The 21,274-nt window shown below is 42.0% G+C and overlaps 1 protein-coding gene across 1 annotated transcript; it reads left to right on the top strand.

Annotated features, from left to right (window-relative positions):
- The first annotated feature begins 406 nt into the window (after positions 1-406).
- Positions 407-19,607, top strand: LOC104284076 (phosphatidylinositol 3,4,5-trisphosphate 3-phosphatase TPTE2-like). Its single transcript, XM_009882359.1, has 18 exons — positions 407-456; positions 2,518-2,595; positions 4,909-4,956; positions 5,681-5,839; positions 6,246-6,365; positions 8,446-8,545; positions 9,379-9,442; positions 9,952-10,016; positions 10,604-10,664; positions 11,547-11,628; positions 11,712-11,800; positions 13,024-13,085; positions 14,029-14,109; positions 15,051-15,156; positions 15,813-15,910; positions 16,289-16,384; positions 17,793-17,863; positions 19,339-19,607. Exons 1-18 carry the CDS (start codon positions 407-409, stop codon positions 19,439-19,441), a joined length of 1,533 nt encoding a protein of 510 aa, XP_009880661.1. The 3' UTR covers positions 19,442-19,607.
- Positions 19,608-21,274: the final 1,667 nt, after the last annotated feature.

The following is a 21,274-nucleotide window of genomic DNA, read 5'->3' as shown; positions in this document are numbered from 1 at the left end:
GAGCCTGCGGTTGCGGGGGCAGCCTGGGGCTGGCGCTCCTCCCGGAGGGGCCAGCGGCGGCTCTCGGGTGTTTCATAGCGGGAAGCGTGGAGGGAAATGCTTTGTGGTGAGGTAAAGATGCTGTTTTAAAGTTATTGTCATTATAGCTTATGAGGTATAGTCAAAAAAAAAAAACCAACCACCCACCACCCTTCATCGCACTGCTGAAGTGCACTGGCTCTCACTAGCCTTAAAGATTGTGCTTTGTCAGCTGTAGGGGGGAAATAGTTAAAAACGAAGCAGAAGCCTGTCTGCTGCTAATGTGAGTGTGAGGCTCTATGGGATGCTGGTATCCACTGTCTCTCCTACTGATCTCCCTTTAGCTAGATGTGCTTCTCTTAAGACCAGCAGAGCAAGAACAGGCAAGATGACAACTGTGAGGTATGAACAAGGGGCAGAGCTGACAGAAGGGTCCAGGTGAGTGAAATGAACTGCACCAGCATATGGGTTTGAGGTTGAAATACACTGTGTGTGTTCCCCTGTCTAGTGTGGGTCCCCTTCCTCAGGGCTTTAAATATAACAATGTGAATAATGATGGAGTACTTGAAGCTTGTATAGCATATAGTCTTTGTATTCCCTCCACCCTTACTTAAAATGCTGTTGTCTGAGGAGTGATATCTTTAGGAGAAATATGGTGTTGTGATTGACTTCTTGTGAGTAGTTAAGAACTCCCTAAGAAGTACAGAGCATCCAGCCCTGGTATAATAAACTCATGGCAGTAAAGCCTGTTCTCTTCTATCATCCAGAAACGCTGTCAAGGTCTCTGCTGTCCTTAACAGCCTCAAATCTGAAGTTCCCTTTAGCTGTGAGCAGTCAGAAAAACTTACGCTCTGTATGAAGAGTGTGAGTGCGGAGGAGTGAGGTTCTTCTAGTATATCCTAATTTTCTTTTCTTCTACCCCAATAGTCAAAGACTAGATGTAGTAGCTTGTGGCAGAGAGCTTGTTCCAGCTTGGACAACAAGTAGATATCGAGGGCTCAGCAAAACAAACTCCCTCTGAGGAAAGCATTATCTAGAACTGAATTTTTGTGTGAGAGCACAGTGGAAACTGTACTCAGACTTGGCGTCTGCTTTCTTTTTGTTTTAAAGATTGGCCTCCCAACCCAAAACACTACTGTACTCATTCTTATTTTGGTTTTTTTTAATCACAGGCGAGGATAAGAAGGTGGCTTTTGGTGCATTTCATGTGTCTGCAAGTATAAGCAACTGACCTGCAGCAAAACTGCTGTAGCAGCAGCAATTGCTTTAATGAGTGAAGCATTTCAGCTGTACGTTAAGTGGAAAATCCCAAGTGAATATCCCATAAGAAGAGCTGGGAAGTGAAGCTGAATGTCCATGCATCACTAGAGCTTTGCTTCAGTTCTAGGAACAAAGTGGGGATATGGGTATCTGGAGATACTGGAGCTAGAAAACTAGCTTTAAATGCCAAAGTTATTGGGCGCTGGGAAGGGAAACAATTCTTCTTACCTAGTGCAGGTGGTGAACCATCAGTACTGGTTGCTGACACTGTAGGAAATACATCATTGCTTGATGTCTTGCTTAAAAAGGGGGTTAGCCCACACTGCAGAAGCAGTGCTGGTGCATGGGTCTGTTGTGGAGGATGAAGACTACTGAGGTCCTCTAAGTTGTTACAGTAATACTTCAAACATGCTGGATTGCCTCAGAACAGTATGGAAACAACAATATTGAATATGTGTATGTAGTTGCTCCTTCCCAAGAAGCAACAGTGCCAGAGACAGAGCCACAGCAAACACTGGCTCTGCTATTATGCAGTACAGTATTTCTGTGGAGGAGGTTGAATTAGAAACTCCTGGATTTGGATGTTACACTTTATTTTCTCTGAAGTAATCATGTGGCCTTCAAAGCTTCTCAGGTGGCTGAGCAAATGTGATCTAAAGAGACCCTTTTAAGGAAGTTATGGCAAGCAGCCACTACCCCTAAAAATGCTGTTCTAGCACTAGCTCAGCTGCTGCTGCTCTGGTCTTCCAGTTTCCGGTCTGGTATCCTGCTCTGTACAAAAACATCTCTGTGCTATGGCTTTTCCGTGTGAAAACATTCGTTCTCTGAACAAGTAGACAAGCAGTTTACTGTAGTAGCATTAATGTCTTTCGGACTCTGAAGCAATTTTGCATATACATGTTTCCAGTACTTCCAGAGTCTGGACTGGACAGTTAAGTCCTCAGCAGACTCTTGGATGCCCTCCTTCAAAGCCCTTTATCCTATTGCTCAACACATCTGTTCCCTTCCTCCCACAAAAGAGAAAGTTTTGAAAAACACATGGCTTGTACTGACCAAGTTTCTGTTAGCAAAGAGTTTCTGCTGTGCCAGCATGTGGAAAGTCTTTCTTTGCCTGGTACCAGACCTGTGCTGTGGCCCAGGCTGCTTCTCACTCTTCTGCTGACAGTTAATGTTCTTTTCTCTGGAACAACGAAGGGTGGCATCTGTATCAGTATGTGACTTGTGTTATTCCTTTGCCAGCTCTCCAACAGCAGAAGAGCCCACAGTAAAGATTGATGATGGTCGTGATGAGGATAACGAACCAGACAGCTGTTCCAAGTAAGCTAATGATCTACTAAATATCTTGCTTGTCCCCAAAAGTTTCCACTTTTGAGCCAAAATGAGAAGGCAGATGGCTTGCTGAAGTAGGGATAAGCTCAGTAAATCACTTAATATTGACACTTGTTCTAGTACATAATAAAGGCAGGTAGGTTCAGGAAGCTTCTTTATGCCTCTAGAGACAAAAGCCCAACCCAAGAACCAGCTACAAGTCCATTATATTATGGAGAATGTGTAATCCAAACTGCATTGATTAAATTTTCCCAAAGGAATGAGTTTGGGAGAGCACAGAAGAACAAATGCTGGTGAGAAAATGAGGTGAATGAGTATCTGAGGCAAATAATAAGCATCATTCCCTTGTCAAGACTAAACTGTCTGAACTTGCTAGGGATTAGCTCTGTTCTTAAAGTAGTTATTTTCTAGCAGTGTTTAGCTCTTGTCACCAGGCTACTAACTCTTATAGCATACTTAGTCAAGTCAGTGACAAATGAATAGACTTGTTTTCCTGTTCCTGCAGCACAGGAACAGTAAGATTAAGCCTGTTATCTCAGTTCTTCTATGTGACAATGTGTCTTTCTAGAATACAGAAGCTGGTGTTTACAAACTCATTTCACAAAGGCTTTGAGCTGAGTATGTGAGCAAATGTGCTACATTCTCTTCAACTGATTTAAGATGTTGGCAGGCCAAATTGGAGTGGTGTACATGTTTCAGTCTTCAGTGCACCTAATAAAGGTACTTGTCTTTAGACTGTGGAAGCTGAAGTCTCGGTGTACCTACTAATTTGCATTGTACAATTGACTGGGCAAAAACTTAGACGAACAAACTGTTAGTGTAATTATTGCAGTGCTTCCTAAGATATTAGACATTCTAAATGCAAGGAGAACCTCCTGTATGCTAGGCTGCCTTTGAGACAAGACTTATTATTACATCCTTGACTTCCATGGGAAAAGTGGGTGCTGCAACCTCAGTATCTTCCTGCTTAAGGATGCAGATGTTTGCTGGCCAGACCTTGTTTCTTAGTTTAAAGTTTGAACTTAGTGAGACATATGGGCTAATTCAGTAAGCCCAGCAAGATGTTTTCTCATCACTTTAAAGATGCCCAGCCTTGTCTTAAACAGCATTATTGAGGTGTTAAGGATATGTAGCAGGTGGAGTGCAATACTCGAGTTATCTTACAGGAAGCAAGTAGCTCAGACAGGATCACTGGGGGGCAATATGCATTATTGAGCTGACAAAGACTTCCTATAGCAGTGGTATCACCAATGGTGGTAGGGAGGGTAAGTGTAGTAACTGTATATAGTGGGAAAAATAATGTAGATGTATTACGTGAATAATACATAAGGAATCTACCAATACTTTTTGCCAGTATGTTAGAACTTTTGGTAGGATCTACTGTTTGTAATATACTTGGAGAAGGTGTTTTCTTTTAAGTCTCTAAGAAAAGACTCGGTGCTTACAGTAGTTAAGTAGTCCCAGGATTACTGAACAGACTGGCAATCTGTTTTTCAAACTGTCAGAACTTGGGGTTTGCAGATAATTGCTTCCACCTTAGTTCTTGATGTAGCTTAAAGATACTTTCAGCTAGTACAATAGTTACATGAAGGTCTAGCTTTAAACCAGAAGGCTCAAAGCATACCAAAGAGGCAACAAGTTTTCTGTAACTGCAAACAGGAGCTGGAACCATGTTAGGGCTGGAGATAACTCTCGCAATTGCAATATCTTAGCTTCAGTAATTAATTTTCTTAAAAGGCACTCAAGTCTTCAATCTGAAAGCCAAACCAATGTTTCCTTTTAAAGGTAGAAGAGGGATTTGTCTTCCCCTATTCCAAGAGCGCAGAAGCAGTAGTGGAGCTATTAACAAGTGCAGCTTTTTCCAAGCCTGAAAAAAAAAAAAAATTCTCTGATAGAATAAGCCAGTATCTTGAAGAAGATACCTTAACAGATGTTTATCCTTTAATGTTCCTCTTGACCAATAGCTATTGCATAAGCCCACTTCTTAAAGCTTATAACTGGGCGTTAAGCCAGATTTCTAGTGTCATTGGAATTGTGACACTGACTAGTGTTATGCATAAGTACATACTGCTGTACTTCTAGGGTCTGTAACTGATAAATACCACTTCTAACAAGTAGTCAAAGTATTGCTTTCAAGTACTGTCTTAACCTATATGCTTCATGAATGCAACTGAACAATCTCCTCTTAAAGAAATCATTACTCTACAGAATTCTAAGACCAAAAGAATGTAACAGTGCTCTTGTGGCTAATATCAGTAGCAAAATGTCACTTGTCTTGATGCCAATTCTCTTCTCTTGCAGTGCAATTAGGAGAAAAATTTCCCCATTTGTGATGTCATTTGGATTCAGGTAAAAGATCATGCTTGGAATGATATGGGCAAAGTAAAAAATAGTCCTTATTTCTGGTCTAAGAACTTGGAGAGTTCCTTGAACAACAGTGACTCCAGCCTGCTGTGTCTGGAAAGTACTGAATCCTTTGTCACCCCCTGAAAGGGTGACTTAAGAAGAGTACTCTGATTGGGAAGGAGGTCTTAAACAGATATGACTATGTTCTCCAAGGAGAGCTGACAGTCAGAACTGTAAATGCCGTTGACTGGGATAAAAGCTCTCTAATGACTTACTCTGGGCTGTGCCAGCCTTTGAACAACCAGTTGGTCAATTGTATGCAGTCTAGGTGCTGAAACAAGGCAAGCCATTAAAGACTATTATTTTTAAGGGACTAAATGAGTCACAGGTGGGAGGGAAGATGAGTAAGCTGAAAGACAGCACTGACACTTGTGTGCCTTAAAACATTCAGGTTTGCACCACTTCTAGCAAAGTGGAATTATGGGTTAATAACTGCTCCTGAGTCTGAGTTAAAGGTACAGTTCCACATGGGCAATGTACTCTGCAGATAGTCTTAAAAGTGCAATTTGAGTGCTTCAGCTGCTTATACAAGCAGGCCTCAATCTGTATGTAAGAGAACACATTCTTGCTGAAACAGCTTAAAACAAATATCTGGGCTTGTGCTCTTCAGTCAATAAATGTCATCAATTGGTTCTTATATCTCAAGCTGTATTTTTCTTTTTTGCAGAGTATTTGGAGTTGTACTTATCATTGTGGACATTATAGTCGTGATTGTGGATCTGGCTGTCAGTGAGAAGAAGGGTGTTAGAGAGATTCTTGAAGGTGTTTCCCTGGCAATAGCGCTATTCTTTCTCATCGATGTTGTCCTGAGGGTGTTTGTTGAAGGGTAAGGCATGGGCAAAAATTAAGTCAGTGTGGCAAGCCCTTAGGCTATTAAAGGAGCAATAGTTCAAACTTGGACTATGAATGTGTCCTGTAGGCTAATTTTCTGGTCATAGACAATGGCCACGTCTCTTCTTGGCTGTGTATGTTGTCTGTTACCCTTCTGTAGAATAATCTGCAAAGTGCTTTTGATATAAGCGAGCACTTGAAAAGTGCATTAACTTTGCTGTGACTTGTGTGTAGACCAGATGTAGGATCGTTTTCTTAGTCAGTCTTCAGTGCTTAGTGTTAAAACTACTTCAGGAGAGCTTGTCTCTAGTAGTAGTTCTGTATAGGTGGTTCTCTTCCTGAACATGTGTTTCAGTCTTTGCTATCCATGTAGGCATCTGTTTAAAACACCTTTGTTTCAGCTTCAGGAACTATTTCCGGTCCAAACTGAATATTTTGGATGCATTCATAGTGGTGGGAACTCTGTTAATTAACATGACATACTCCTTCTCAGACCTTGCTGCAGCAGATCAGATACCAAGGTAAGAATGGTATGGCAGCTGTTAAATGTGAACTCTTTCTTGATGGTCTTCTAAGAATTTTCTTGGGCATCTGTAAGCTAGATGTGTGCATAGATCATGAATATGGCTGTGATAATATTTCTTAGTACAGACTAATGAAGGATAGAGACACCTAACTTTGGTCTATGGTTATATTGTAGACTGTTCCTGTCTCAAAGGCAGATATGATCTAAACTTATCAGTTGGGATAACTAAAATTGAATAGTGAGGCCATCAAAGGCTCTGACTCAAGGATTTCTTGGGGGAAAGGTGTGCAGCAACCATGACAGAGAGGAGCGTCTGAAAATCAGAAAGAAGAGTTGGATTATAATAGCAAATGGAACAGACAACTGAGGGAAGATCTTTATCTAGTGGATCTTGAAATAGAAAGAGTTGCTACGCTGTCTTGTTTCTTGTTTCCCAAAAGCCCCATGGTAACATATGTTGGATTTTTCAGCCATGCCCTGGGGAGGGGAAACATGCAGTTCGTGTGCATAAGTTAATTAAGTCATATTTCTGTAGCTTGATCAGATGCTAACCTGTGAGAGGAATCCATTCCAGATGGAGAAAGAACTACAACTCTAAAATTAGTTTATCTGCATTTTGCATTAGTGAAACTTTCTTGCATCAGCCAGGGAAAGTAGTTGAGGGTTGTTGTGGTCTTTTTTTTTTTTTTAACCTCCCTGCCCCATTTAACTGGCTACCGGGCACAAGGAGGGGAAACAGTATTCTAGAAGAAACCGACTCAAAGTCTAGCTATTAAAGAATCCAGAGTTGGACAAACATCTGGAAGTACTAGTTGTCTCTTCAAATGTCAGCTAGACTCAGGTTTCAAAAAAGTAGAACTGTCAAAGAATAGCTTTTGCAGCCTCAGAATTGTAAAAGGCTGTTTCCTTTTAGGTCCTTTTAAACATTAAGCTGAGTTTAATGATTACTTCCCATCTCTCTGGGAGCATTTTTCTAAAGCAGCTTTCATCTTATGTCAGCATCCAGTTAAAGGTAAGGAGAAATAGCAGCACAGATTTACCTTGTCACAGTGCTATCTTTACTAGGCTCTGTTAGTAGTAGGCCTGATTCTGCACTCACCCATCCTGTTGTAGATTGGTGTATGTGCAAATTTCTTGTATTCTGACTTGCTGAAGTTGATGGGGGTTTAGAATAGGCTTTTGGGTCACATAAAAAGGAGTTCATGCTGCTCTCAGAGCTGGGGTCTACTATGTCACCCATGCAATTCTTGAGGCCCTCTGAAAGGTTTTCTCTTGTTAAGGGCTCTTCAGTCCTGTTCTGACCAAATATTGCTACCTGGTACTAGACGGTACCTCAGACTTGGCCAAATACCAAATCTTGAGATGGTCTTCCCACCTAATGCTCCAGTAATGTCCACACAATACAACTAATTCCCAGTAGCCTACCTGGGGTTTATAACTTCTTTTCTCACAGACCTGCCTCAATAAGCTAACAGCAGTACATAAGGGTACGTGAAAGCAGCTGCCCCTGTTCAGTTGTTCCTGTAGAACCACTCACATAAGCGTCTTGCCTGCTTCAAAGTTCAACAGCAGTTCAAAGTTCCTCAAACCAAATCATCAGCTCAAGTTGCTGAATGATTAAACACAGGGTTTATACTGATTTTGTTCTCAGGTTTCTTAATCAAGGTGTGATGTATATAGCCTGTCTAGCTTCTCTTTTCAGTTATCTTTCAGGTGGCTGCTTATACTTAAATGTATACTTGAGAACAAGCTTCAAGGAAAAAGCATTTGGGGATAACAACATACATAGTGTTAAAGGAATTTGCTTGCTGGGCAGAGGTGCCTGGGAAAGTCTGAGCAAGTAGGGTGTTTCCTAGTTCTGTTAGCCGTTCAGAACATGTACTTCCAAAAAACCCTCAATAAACCCATGGTATTCCTCAAGCATAGTATTCTTTCTCCAAAATCAGCCTGAAAAGTCCTAGTATATGAAACAAAACTTTAAACTGCCTCTGAAACTGCTTTTCAATAGCTTTAAGCTTTGCATCTAAGTTTAATTGTGTTCATTTTCTTTCATGGTGAATCTGACTGTCGTCTAGAATGGTTATTTTCTTCCGAGTTCTGAGAATTGTCATCTTAATAAGAATATTTCGCCTGGCTTCACAAAAGAAGCAACTTGAAGTGGTGACCAGGAGAATGGTAAGTTGGCCTCTTAATATATCTAGACTACTATTACTGTTTCCAACTATCTCTTTCTCCAGGCAGCTGTTAATGGTGAGTAGCAAGACTGCCCACAACCTGTTGGTTGGCAATTGATAATATTGCCTAAGCAGCATGTCTGTTCTGTGTCCCCAACAGGCTACCAGAGCTTTGCCTCCAACTCCAGTATAGCTAGGAATTCTTAACTTTGCTCAAGTCAGCAGCAGCTTGTCCTGGAAGGCCAGCATGTTGCAGTGATTGCAATACCACCATGTGTCTCAATTGATAATTTCTAGTTTGTGTGGTACATAGAATGTTTTTCCTCATGTGGGCAGAATAGGAACTTAATGCTTCTACTGCTTATTCCAGGTGAAAACAAAACAAACTAGCCATTGAAGCCCTATCCCTTGTAAATGCCTCTTATTTTTATCAGGGTTACTACAGTGATACTTGAAGCTTTGAGTATGTCCTCTTGCTTAGGAGTAAGCAGTCTTGGTTATGCTGCCCTTAACTTTCTTCTTCCTTCCCTCAGCCACCAAACACTCAAATAGCAATGACTGATTCATGCTGCAGTCTACAAAGAATCTGTAGTGTTCTTTCCACTAGAATAAACAGATACTTCAGGGTAAAAATTCTTTATGGAGCTTCTACCTAAGAGCTAATGCAAATGTTATTCTTGGCTAATGCTGTGAACTTTGCTATGGCAAAATGATGCTCTGCTACTTATGACTTAATTTCAGAGTCTAGATGGTTGGTTTTCTGAGTAACAGACAACACTTACTGATCTCTTGCATTCCTTTGGAAGACTAACTCTTTTTTTTTTTTTTTGGCAGGTCTCTGAAAACAAAAGGCGTTATATGAAAGATGGCTTTGATCTGGATCTCACTTATGTTACTGGTTTGTAGAAGCCAATGACGTTTTGTAGTGTGTTACATCGTGCTAACCCTAGTCAGTTAATGAGTGCTTGACATGAAATACAGGCAATGTTTTAGAGTAATGAAGTTTAAGTATGAAGTCAAACCAGGCCTGCTCCTTTTCTGTGGGATTTTGAAATATGGATTCCTGACTCCGATGCTGTTCTCAAGGATTAGCCCTTTGGGAGAGAGGTTGTGCATGCTGTATGTAATGATAGAAATTCTCCGGAGGCCTAGGGAACCAGACCTGAGAAACTATTGACTAACTCATAATATTTTTGCCTGTAATTCTATGGAGACTGACACTTTGGGAGGCATTATTCTTCTGCTCTAGCTATACTAAATGCAGAAGAGAACCTTTCAGAGATAAGTAGGTGGTTCTTATAATTAGGGTAGAAATAAGCTGTTTCATGATGATGTTGCGCTCAATTGTGTAGTTCTTACATGTGGGGAGGGTTCTCCCAATCCTTCTGATTGCTGTTTCTTCCACAGATCGCATTATTGCAATGTCATTTCCATCTTCTGGGAAGCAGTCATTCTACAGGAACCCCATAGAGGTAAAAATTTCTCCTCTACCAAGTTCAGTATTTGATTGCTCTCTCACTTCTAGGTTCCCACTAATTTCCATGTGGACTAGATTGTTGAGTCAATCCTAGTCTTGCTGTCTTGGCTGGTTAGAATGATTAAGTGATGGTCTCTACTGTGCTGCACTACTTGTGTTGTAGTCTCAACTAAGCCTAGTGGGATATATCTTGCAGTGTGCATATACTGGTGCTCTGATGCTCCTGTTCTTTGGGAATGCTTCAGAGAATCGAGTCGGTTCTGTCCCTAGCTAGTAATAGTATGAGTGATGAGAACTGTATAGTCATCTAAGTAAAGATGTTTAAAAGGTCTGCATTATACCCTTTAGAGTTATGCTGCCTGATACTGTGGAAACATAAATATGTAGGGCAGGGAAGATAATTGCAGTAGTACTTCTATTCCAGACAAGAACCTGAGCTGTTGAGCTGGAAAGGCCTGCTGTCCAAGGGCTGTTTATGAATGCGGTTGCTGGACCCTACTTGGGAGGTGAGGGATGAGGTGGCAGTGGAAAGAAGGACTAGAGCACTAACTACTCCAAACTTGTATCTTGTTATTGCTTTAGGAAGTTGCAAGATTTTTGGACACCAAACATGCAGACCACTATAAAGTCTACAATCTCTGCAGTAAGTATGTTTAGCTGCTGACTGTATTGGAATACTGCAAAACAGAAAAACATCTTTTCAAGGTATGATGCTAGCAATACTAGATCTCCAAGAATTTGAAGCCTGTCAGAAGTACACAGTTGTTTCTCACTACCTTCCATCCTGAATGTGGCTACAGACTTTTAGCATCTAATATATTGTACTGAAGCTTGCAAAGGATGCCTTGCAGTTTAGAATTCCTTGCTCATGTTGAACGACTGCTTCAGTGTTCCAAAACTTACTTAAAGAAGTAGAAAAGTAAACCTGGGCTAAAGCTTGGGGTGATGTTGGAGGACTTTTCTAATGAAGGCTTAGAAGAATGAGGTGAATAAATAGTTAAAATCTCTTCTGTTTAGAGGTGGCTAAAACAATGATAAATACTTCAGGACCAACTATTCTGTGGTTTCTGCTTTCATAGTAGAGCATCAGAGCTGGAAGCAGATATAGAAGCATTGATACTGAGGCTGTAAAAAAAAGTAAAACTGTCCTCTAGCTAACAAGGGATAGATGAGAGATCATGGATGAGGAGTGTGGTGTTAGCAGCTCCTTATCACTTTGTAGGTCTTGTTGCTGTGGTTGACCCTGAGAGTACATGAGAATATTAACTTTCAGATCCCTAAATAACCCCTATGGAAAGGAATGGCCATCTAGGCCTGGAAAGGAATTTTCACTTAAGCAAGAGATGTGAAACTAGAAGCTGAGCAAGCATCGTCTTAGCACAGTTTTTCCACTTCGATCTATCTATTTTTACTATTGTACTTTAAAAACTAATATATGCTCAGATCAGCAATTGTGTGTCAAAGCAACTTTCTTTATTGCAAGTCTATTCCCTTTCCTGGCATAATTCCAGATCTTTCTTTGTAGGTGAAAAAGGCTATGACCCCAAGTACTTCCACTACAGGGTGGAAAGGATCTTTATTGATGACCACAATGTCCCAGCGCTACAGTGAGTCTTGTTAAGAAATATGTGCATTGTGCTAGTTCTTTGTGAGCATTTGCTTTGATCCGCCAATTTTCCCCTTTATCTAGGGACATGCTGAAATTCACTGCCAGTGTCCGTGAATGGATGAGTCAAGATGAAAAGAACATCATAGCAATTCATTGTAAAGGAGGCAAAGGTAGGGCTTCTCCTGTGTAATCTGTGTATGCTACAAATTACATACTATTCTTACCATGGCTTCTTTGATGTAAGTATGGTTTAAGCCATAACATGAGATGGGTTTAGAGCATAACATGACAAATTCTGCAGACACTGACTAGCAAGAATATAGTGCTGTGTGTTTAGTATTACGCAGCTTCATTTCTAGGTGCCTAAATTGGTTCTTAATCTAAGATGGCATCTGATCTCTTAAAATGGTCTTCAGTAACTTCCTACTGTCCTGACTGCTGGGACAGCAGTCGCCCGGGAGAGACTGGGGACAGGGAGCTACTGAAACAGCTGCTATCGAGTGTTAAGCTGTTGCTTAAGTTCCCTGGCAGCCAGTCACCCACACTGAACATCCTGCACTGTAATATACCTCAAACTTTTAATTTCTTGCAGCATGGGGGTGGAATGTTGTAGGTACTGGATCTTAAATCAAGATACACAAGGTACTATGTGGTAGAGTACAATGTAGTCTTACGGGAACAGGCTAGTCAAAGCTACTGCATGTGAGCTGACCTGTGGGTGCTATCTGCAATTGGTGGTAGTGTGGGAGCTGTTGAAGTACATCGATAGCTGTGTAAATAAGCCAAATTTCCCTGCAAACATCTGCCACATCTTTAGCTGCTTGCTGTTACTACTGCAAATACTTGGTTTAAACCATGTGGTTACTTAACATAAAGAAGGCTATTTTGCCCACTTGGAACCATAGATTAAAAGGTTTTTGCGAAACTGAACACTGCAACTACCTGCAGGCCAAAACCAGCTTGAAGAACAAGTGTAGGGAGGGGTGACTTGACCTCTGAGATCTTAAATTCAAAACTGAGACTATGCTAGCAGACGATGCCTTCTTAGCAGGGTTGGGGACAGCGAGAGGTGGAGCAGAGAAGCAACTTTTGAGGCTTAGAGCATTGGCAAGTGTCAGTCTAACCTAATCTAGTAGTGTGTACTTAACTCTATCCCCTGCTTCCTAAATATCTCTAGGAATACTACAAAGAACTGTGGGGAATGCTTTCAAGGAACAAGTTCACAAACTGCAGTATCTCATCTTTAACTCATTCTTCCCAGAAATATAGGCACTTGACTACTCTCATGTCACTTCTCTCCTGTTACCTCTTCTATATCAAAAGTTATAACTTCAAAGGTATTTGGGATTATTTTCGTGAACTCCTGTAGTTTAATCTGTCCCTTCTAATACAGGCAGGACTGGAACAATGGTTTGTACCTGGCTCATAGACAGTGACCAGTTTGAGAGTGCAAAGGTAAAAACTGGTGTTTATTTTTTTGATTCTTCTGGTATTCAAAATGCCCCTTTAGAACCTACTTAGTGAAATGCACTAATACTCTGCAAAAAGTCGATACTGGAAAAAGGATACTTAGAACAATCTGTTCTAGAAAAAAGTTACTGGTGAAGGTTACTCTTGAGTTACTCCTGTCCAGCCCAAACCATGAAGAACTGGGAAAGTAGAACTTAATGGTATACCAACTTCGAAGCACTCTCTTTTTGGAGGCATAATAGACCTAGGATCTTGAGCAACAACTTTCTTAAAGCATAGATAGCTTCCGAGTATGCTCTACTAAAGATAGTGTCAATGTCTTAAAGTGCAATTTTTCCCCCATCCTCCCTCCAAGTAATATGAGGCATCAAGAATTGTCTTGACTGCCAGCATTACACCAAGAAGGCTTCCTGAGGAAAGGAAGGAAGATTAGTAAGTCCCAGCCAGGACAAATGCATGTGCTGCTTTAGTATCCCAGGTCTGATTTTCGGTCTGGCCACTTGGGTTGCAGAAGGCCCAGGTCACTCAAGGTAGTCTGGCCACAGTGTGTATCCATCTAATCACTTGTTTTTCCTCTGAGTTTGGCTTGTGAAGATCCAAACTAATGTTTGGCTTGATATGCCATAGACCACTTGAGAAATATAAATGGTTCTAAACCAATTGCTTAAAGCATATTACTCTCCTCATTCAATGAGCTTTATTAGCACTCTTTCATGGATGACAGACAATGTATCTGACTTCCAACTTAGTACTTTTTTCTTCTAGTTAAAAGCCCCCTTTAGAAGGTGCTAGAACAACTATTGCATATTTTTACTTGTGTTCCCTTATTAGAATAGACTAATGTAATTCTAGTTTACTATCCATTTCTTAGGAAGGGGAATGGTGGTGGGATGAATATCTTAGCCCTTGAAATTATCTTCCTATGCAGGAAAGTTTGGACTACTTTGGAGAGAGAAGAACTGATAAAAGCACAAGTACCAAGTTTCAAGGAGTTGAAACTCCATCCCAGGTAAGCTTGAGCAGGTTCAGTAACAGTAGCCAAACCAACACTAACCTTGTGAGTGCTTATGCTACCCCACTTCCCCTGCCTTGTTTCAGAGATATAGATTCCTACGAAGCTTAACTCCTGAACTTTTTGTACTGTTTCTCTAAGGATTGGAACACTGTCAACTGGTAGAGTTGCACTGCATCTTCCTTTCCAGTCCCCTTTGTCCAAGCCCATTTTTTTATGCATTTCTTTATAATATCATCAAATCTGAATTATGATATCTAAGGTAACAGAATTGTTGAGCTTTCAGTCCAATGCCACTGTTCAAGCAGTGTGAGCTAGAGCAGGTTGCACAGGGCAATGTCCAGTCAGGTCTAGAATATCTCTACGGATGGAGACTCCACAGCCTCTGAGCAACCTGTTGCAGTGGTTGCTCACTCTCACAGGAGCATGACCCTGTAAGACAATTGAGCTGTTTATCAAAGATGTTACCTCAGACCACAGCTTGGGGCCTTGCTCATTTTGATTCACTGTGTACTGTGAGGTTCAGAGGTGTGAGATGAAGCTGGTCACAGAGGTACTTTAGTTGCTGGTATAAAACAGAATGGAAGTACAGCTGTCTCTCAGAATGTGTTTCTGTAACATGAAAGTATCTTGTACGTTTAAACGTTCTGGACCTTAAAGCTACAATACAAAAGCTCCTCACATCTTGCTGAACTCAAAAGCACAGAATTCCTCTTGGAACATGAAGTTTAAATACTGCTTTCAAATGTAGATGTTGAATTTGTCTAGGATTGTTTGAACTGGGGAGGGGAAGGAGAACAAATGGCTACTTTCTTAGCTTTGGACTTAGGAGAGCTAAGAACTTGGCATACAAAATCTAGTTAATCCTACTTCTGTCTATAATTAGTCTGTGTGGGGTACAGAAACTGCATAATGTGTCTGGGTTTTTTGCATTACAGAGTAGGTATGTTGGGTATTATGAGATCCTGAAAAACAAGTATAACTTGAAACTCCCACCAGAGAGACAACTCAAAATAAAAAACCTCAAAATCCACTCTATACATGGTAAGAACTCTTGAATTTGGGCATTCCTCTATCTGGTAATGGTTTCCTATTACAGGCAGCTGATCTCTACTGTCTCTCTTGCTAAGCCCATGATAGGAATGTAGCCTTACTGGGATTTGAGAATTCAAATGGCACGGTTAAAATACAATGAAGAGCATTTTGGAGTGCAGTTGCCCCATGTGTTCTGTCACTTGCTGTGTGTCTTGTCAAATGGTGGGTTTCATGCAACCTGCTCTGTTTTGGGAGGGGAATCACTTTTCAGGTGAGATTAATTCCACATGTGGAACTAGATCTGCTAATGTTTCTCAGCTTGGTAAACACCTGTTTCTGTACACATGTACTGGTAATTTTGATAAAAGGCTGGAAGTTCAGCATTACTTGTTCAAGAGGACTTCAAACTGCTGTTCTTGTTTAGTCAGTGGTACTAGACTCTGCGTTAGCCTGTTCCTGCTCCACTAGTAGGATTCACTGCTACTTCAAAGTACAGCTTTCAACCACTGAATCTTGAGCAACCTTTAGGATTTCAGTTCGCTAAGGTCTATAGCAAGGCATTCTGGAGAGAAGGCACTTCTGAATGAGATTGCACTTGGTTTCCATGGCCACTTGTGTTTCCAGCTAATGTATATGCTATAGTAAATGCAACTCTTTCTTCCTAGGAGTTGGGAAAGGCAATGGAACTGATATGAAGGTGCAGATAATAGTGAGGAAGCAAGTTGTACTAGAATGTGTATGTGCTAGTCAAGGAAACTGCAAGGTGAGTGTGCTATGAAATCATGTCAGTTGAGTCACAGAAGCTGAAGGCTGACTTACAGGTCAAAAGTGTCTTCCTGTAAAAGTTGAATACTGGACACAAAACTATCTAAAGAAATGGATGTTGTAAATTCTAAGAGAATGAAAGAACTAAGCTTTGTTAAATCACAGGAAAAGTAGCTGTAAAATACTGAAAGGTTTTCCTAGAAGTCAACTAAATGCAATAGTTCACTGACCAGAGTAGCTAAAATTGTTGGCTATTGCTCTAGCGCTGCTTTTGTATTTGTATACCATGAATGAGTAGTTAGATATTGCCATGAATTGGTCCCTTGTCTCTCTGCAGTAACTTTTCATAAAAGTAATATTTTATTCTGTTATCCAGCTCTTCTTTGATTCTGAAAGTGACTCCGTAGTTATTGGTTTGGAAGACAGCCCTGTTATAAGTGGTGATGTGAAAGTCAGATTTGAATCACGTTCTGTAAGTATAATGGCATGAAGACAGAATCACAGAATTTTCAGAGTTGGAAGGGACCTCTAGAGATCATCTAGTCCAACTCCCCTGCTAAAGCAGGATTGCCCAGAGCACATTACTTGGGACTGCATCCAGGCAGGTTTTGAAAATCTCCAGAGAAGGAGACTCCACAACCTCCCTGGGCAGCCTGTGCCAGTGCTCTGTCACCCGAACCGTAAAGAAGTTTTTCCGTGTGTTGGAACGGAACTTCCTATGTTCCAACTTGTGCCCATTGCCCCTCATCCTGTCACTGGGAACCACTGAGCAGAGTCTGGCTCCATCCTCCTTCAACCCACCCTTTAGATACTTGTATGCCATAATAAGGTCTCCCCTCAGCCTTCTCTTCAGGCTAAAGAGTCCCAGCTCTCTCAGCCTTTCCTCATAAGGGAGATGCTCCAATCCCTCAATCATCTTGGTTGCCCTTCGCTGGACTCTCTCCAGCAGTTCCCTGTCCCTCTTGAACTGGGGAGCCCAGAACTGGACACAGTATTCCAGTTGTGGCCTCACCAGTGCCGAGTAGAGGGGGAGAATGACCTCCCTCCACCTACTGGTCACACTCTTCCCTATGCAGCCCAGCATTCCATTGGCCTTTTTGGCAACAAGGGCACATTGCTGGCTCATGGATAACTTACTGTCTACCAGGACCCCCAAATCCTTCTCCTCAGAACTACTTCCCAGCAGGTCCACCCCTAACCTATACTGGTGCTTAGGATTCTTCCTCCCCACGTGCAGGACCTAGGTTCTTCTCTACCCAGCTCTCCAGCCTGTCCAGGTCATGCTGGATGGCACCGCGGCCCTCTGGAGAGTCAGCCACCCCTCCCAGTTTGGTATTATCAGCGAACTTGCTGAGGATACACTCTGTCCCCTCATCCAGGTCACTAATGAATATAATGAACAAAATTGGACCGAGTATTGACCCCTGGGGGACAAGTCCCTCACTTGAGTACCAGGAGAGGCTGCAGTGCAAACTGCAGCTGGGCTGTGTGGGGCAGAGTCTGTGTTTTTCCTCCAGTGACTGTAGCAGCTGTTATTCCATCTCTGTGTGGTGAGTGATGCAGCAGATGTTGCTATGTCAGCCTGTGCAGGTGGGGGAGGCATCTGGCTGTTCATACAGTACAACCAAAGCATCTTAGTTGAGTACCTGCTGCTTCTAACATGGGTTTCTTGCTTTGTTGCATTAAGCTTGAGCAACCTAGTCCTGAAATAACTTCAGTGAAAATAGTGATCTGAGTGTGATATTGGGCTCTTCAAGTGCGCCGACTCTGGCACTGTAGCTTTGTAAAACAAACTACTGAGTACAGGTGGGTATTCTTGCTCTGCAAAAAAATGAGTCCTATTGTCTAATGGAGTCCTTAAACAAGGCCTTTGTGTTTAGGATCTCCCAAAAGGTTATGATGACTGCCCGTTCTTCTTCTGGTTCAACACTTCCTTTATTGAAAATAACAGGTAAGTGATCATAGTGACTGCCTTCAGATCCCAACTTCTGGTGTCTGAACAGAGTTGAAACGTCCTAAATGTGGTACTGAAAGCTAAGATAGCTGGCTGATCGGGCCTGTCTTAGCTTCTGTGTGCATACTGGTCTCTGACTCTCAGTTGTAACTTGTGAGCAGGCAGTGAACTCTCACTTGCTTGCACTGTGCCAAGTGTTCTAAATGTGAGCTCTTATGTTAATCAGCTTAATCCATTGGATGTTTTCCTCAGCACTCTAATGTTAATGAACTTGAATTCAAAAAGGTAATGTTAACTATTCAAACCAAGGGCAACTCTGCCATCCTCTATAGCTCGGCTGTCTGAGAGGCTGAAACTCATTCAGCAGCTTAGCAAGCAGATGTTAAAGACCAGAGTTAGAGGTATTGATACTTGAGATCCCAAAGAAAGGCTCTTTTACTGTTTCTCATGCTTTTGTTAAAGCTAGAAGGTACTGTGGCTTTTCTTGTTGAGACTAAAACTCCTGGGGCAGCTCTAGTCAGTGAAAGCCGGGCTTGTCTGTCTTGCTGGGGGAGTGATGTAGAAACAGGAGATCCTTCTCTTCTGTCTACCGAACTTGACAGAATTAGACAGAGGAACAGTGAACTTGACACTTGAGAGATAATTACTGTGACTAGAATAGGAAGGAAATAATTTTTATTTAATTGATCCCATCAGAGCATGTGGAGAGGTAGCCATGAGTCTATATTCACGACTCTAAACTTAATATGCTGAGCCAGCAATGCGCCTTGCAGCCTCAGTGCAGACACTTAGACCAAACTGGTGCCAGGAGAAATGTATGCCTGCTGTCTGACAGCCCTGCAATGGTGCCACCTCAGAAGTTTTACCCAAGTGCTTTGTTTCCTCCAGGGCTAGGGAGGATGTCCCACCTGAGTGTCTTTTAAACGTAATTTAGTAGAGGCTTTCTCCCTTTCTGCCCAGAGAAGCCTGGCAGACCTGAGGTGGACTAGGTCTGATCAGAAGTGAAACAGCTGCTAAGGCAGTGCTCCTATCTCTAATTCAGCCACAGCTGATGTGCAAGTGCTATTAAGTGATAACTAGACATGAATTTGGTAAGTATTAAAAGTGGAGAACATGCCTGATGAGATTGACTGAGTAGTGAATCAAATCTTTGACATTAGGAAGGTCAGTTATTTAATTCCTGCCTCTTTTATCCCATCAGGAGGCCTTGAGCTGAACATAATACTAATTTTACTCTAACAATCTTGTATTGTGGGGCTCTGGGGAAAAAAAAAAAAAATAATCCCACAAACCCATCAGGTTGACTCTACTTCAGATCTAAAGCCCTGTGTAGGCATGGCTGATGTCTGTCTGAATTCAAGATCTGGGGTTATATTTGATATTCCAGAGCTGAGCTTGAAGTTTTATTGACTGGCTGAAAGGAAAAAACATGTTTTAGGCTTTAAGATATGCTACTGAATTTTGTCTTTCAGACTCTACCTTCCCAGGAATGAGCTGGATAACCCTCACAAGTCTAAAACGTGGAAAGTCTATAGTGAGACATTTGCTGTGGAGGTGAACTTCGTTGAACCATAAGAGAAAGCTGAAAGAAGGGACACACGTAAAATTTCTCTCTCTTCCTGGAGAATGTCTTGCTGCTTCAGTATGAAGTGAAGCAGTCTCCTTTTGGTGTACTTTATGTATTTCTGTGTAGATACAACTTCTCAAATAAACTTACAAAGTTCTGTTGTGCAGAGCAATAATAGTCTGAAGAGTTCCTTAGTGTCAGCTGACTGATATGTCATGTTAATGAGCTGTTGGATCCTTTGGTGCTTAGATGGCCCTATATAGGTAATCCCTGCTTTATTAATCCAAGACAATTGTCTGTCATTAAGCAAGAGCATTAACCAGATGGTGGGTGGACACCAGCAGTCTGCAGGAGACTGCTGGAAAAGTCTGACACACCTTCCCTCAGCATCAGGGGTTTCCATAGGTCAGTAGAATGGGAGTTTGGAGGGAGAAATATTAGTCTGCCTGTACCAGATTACCACTTCATAAGTGGAAGTCTTGGTATTGAACCATGCTTCATCAGAAATCCAGTGATGTAGGGTTTTGGGCAACACCTGGCCTGGGACCTGACTGGGGGGGTTTGAGGCTGCACAGCTGCTTCTCTGCTGCTGTACCTCCCCACAAATGGTTGAGATGGCCACATGCCCTAACCCTTCCTTAAGTCTAGATTTCATCAGCTCATGAGTGTGCCAACTGCCTGGGATCAGTTAGCCAGGCTTGCCTAAATACCTGCATGTGCTGGGGTTTGATCTGTGCACTTGCTTCTTTGAGCTAATACTGCAAATGCTCACTGACCCCTCTTGAGCTCAACTAAGACCTGTAATGTACAAACTTCAGAATACTTACTCTGCTTCCAATTGTTCTCAGCAGTGCAGCTCTTCTGTGGAGACTGCTCATGTCTTCCTCAATGTGAAATACGTGCTGAGGTTAGCTTCTTGGTTCTGTTGCTTCCTCAGTCTTTTCGTTGTTAGGAATGATGAGTGGAAGGAGAATGACATAGCTTTCCATAGCTAATACCTACTTAATGAAGTAAGCAGAGAGATCACATACCTTCCCTGCCCTCGCTAGAGGGTAGTGGTACACTGAAGTACAGGTATGGACTAACTTTTGTTATTGCTGTGTCATTACCTGGTATTTAGGAGCTGGGCTGTTGTAAACTATCACAGTGTTGGAAGCTGCTTCTAGTAACACTGCATTTTGAGTGTGGAGGCTGAAATTTGTCTTAAATGGTCAACAGTGTTCCACCAATTGTCTGCAGTGCTAGGTGCAGGATAGAGTGAGCCTGAGGCACTTAGGTACATGCGCCCAAGCTCCTGGGCAAGACAGCCCCAGCTAGAGCTGGCTCGCACAACCTAGTTCAGTTCTATGTATCCCCACAGATGGGTTTTCACACAAGACTTAATCTTATCACTACTTTTCTTTCTTGGTTGGAATTTCATGTGCTGTAAGTTGTAGCTGTTGCATTTTGTCCTGCCCCTGTATGCCTCTGAGAAGAGCCTGACTCTATGCCCTCCCATGAATGAGGTAACTGTAGACAGCAGTAAGATCTCTCAGCTCTCTGTTATGGTTTTCCCAACCATCCATCCTCATTGCTCTCTGCTTGGCTTTCTCATACTGTGTAAGGTGAGATTGGATGTGGTATTCCACATCTGCTCTGACAGAGGTGTGAGGTATGAACAGAGGGTTGGAACTGTCTGATTTGCTGGCTCCAGAGCCTGCTGTTGCAGCACAGCCTGTGCTGGCTCGTGTTCAACTTCTACAGTGCTGTTCCCCAACTGTAGTGTTGCTTCAGAGGCTGCACGTGTTAGTACACATAAACTTAGTAAACTGCCCCTCAAGGATTAAGGGGTGCTGGTAAAG

Source organism: Charadrius vociferus, unplaced genomic scaffold, assembly GCF_000708025.1.
Source record: "Charadrius vociferus isolate BGI_N301 unplaced genomic scaffold, ASM70802v2 scaffold263, whole genome shotgun sequence".
Taxonomy (NCBI): Eukaryota; Metazoa; Chordata; class Aves; order Charadriiformes; family Charadriidae; genus Charadrius; species Charadrius vociferus.
This window is presented reverse-complemented; position numbering and strand designations above follow the sequence as displayed.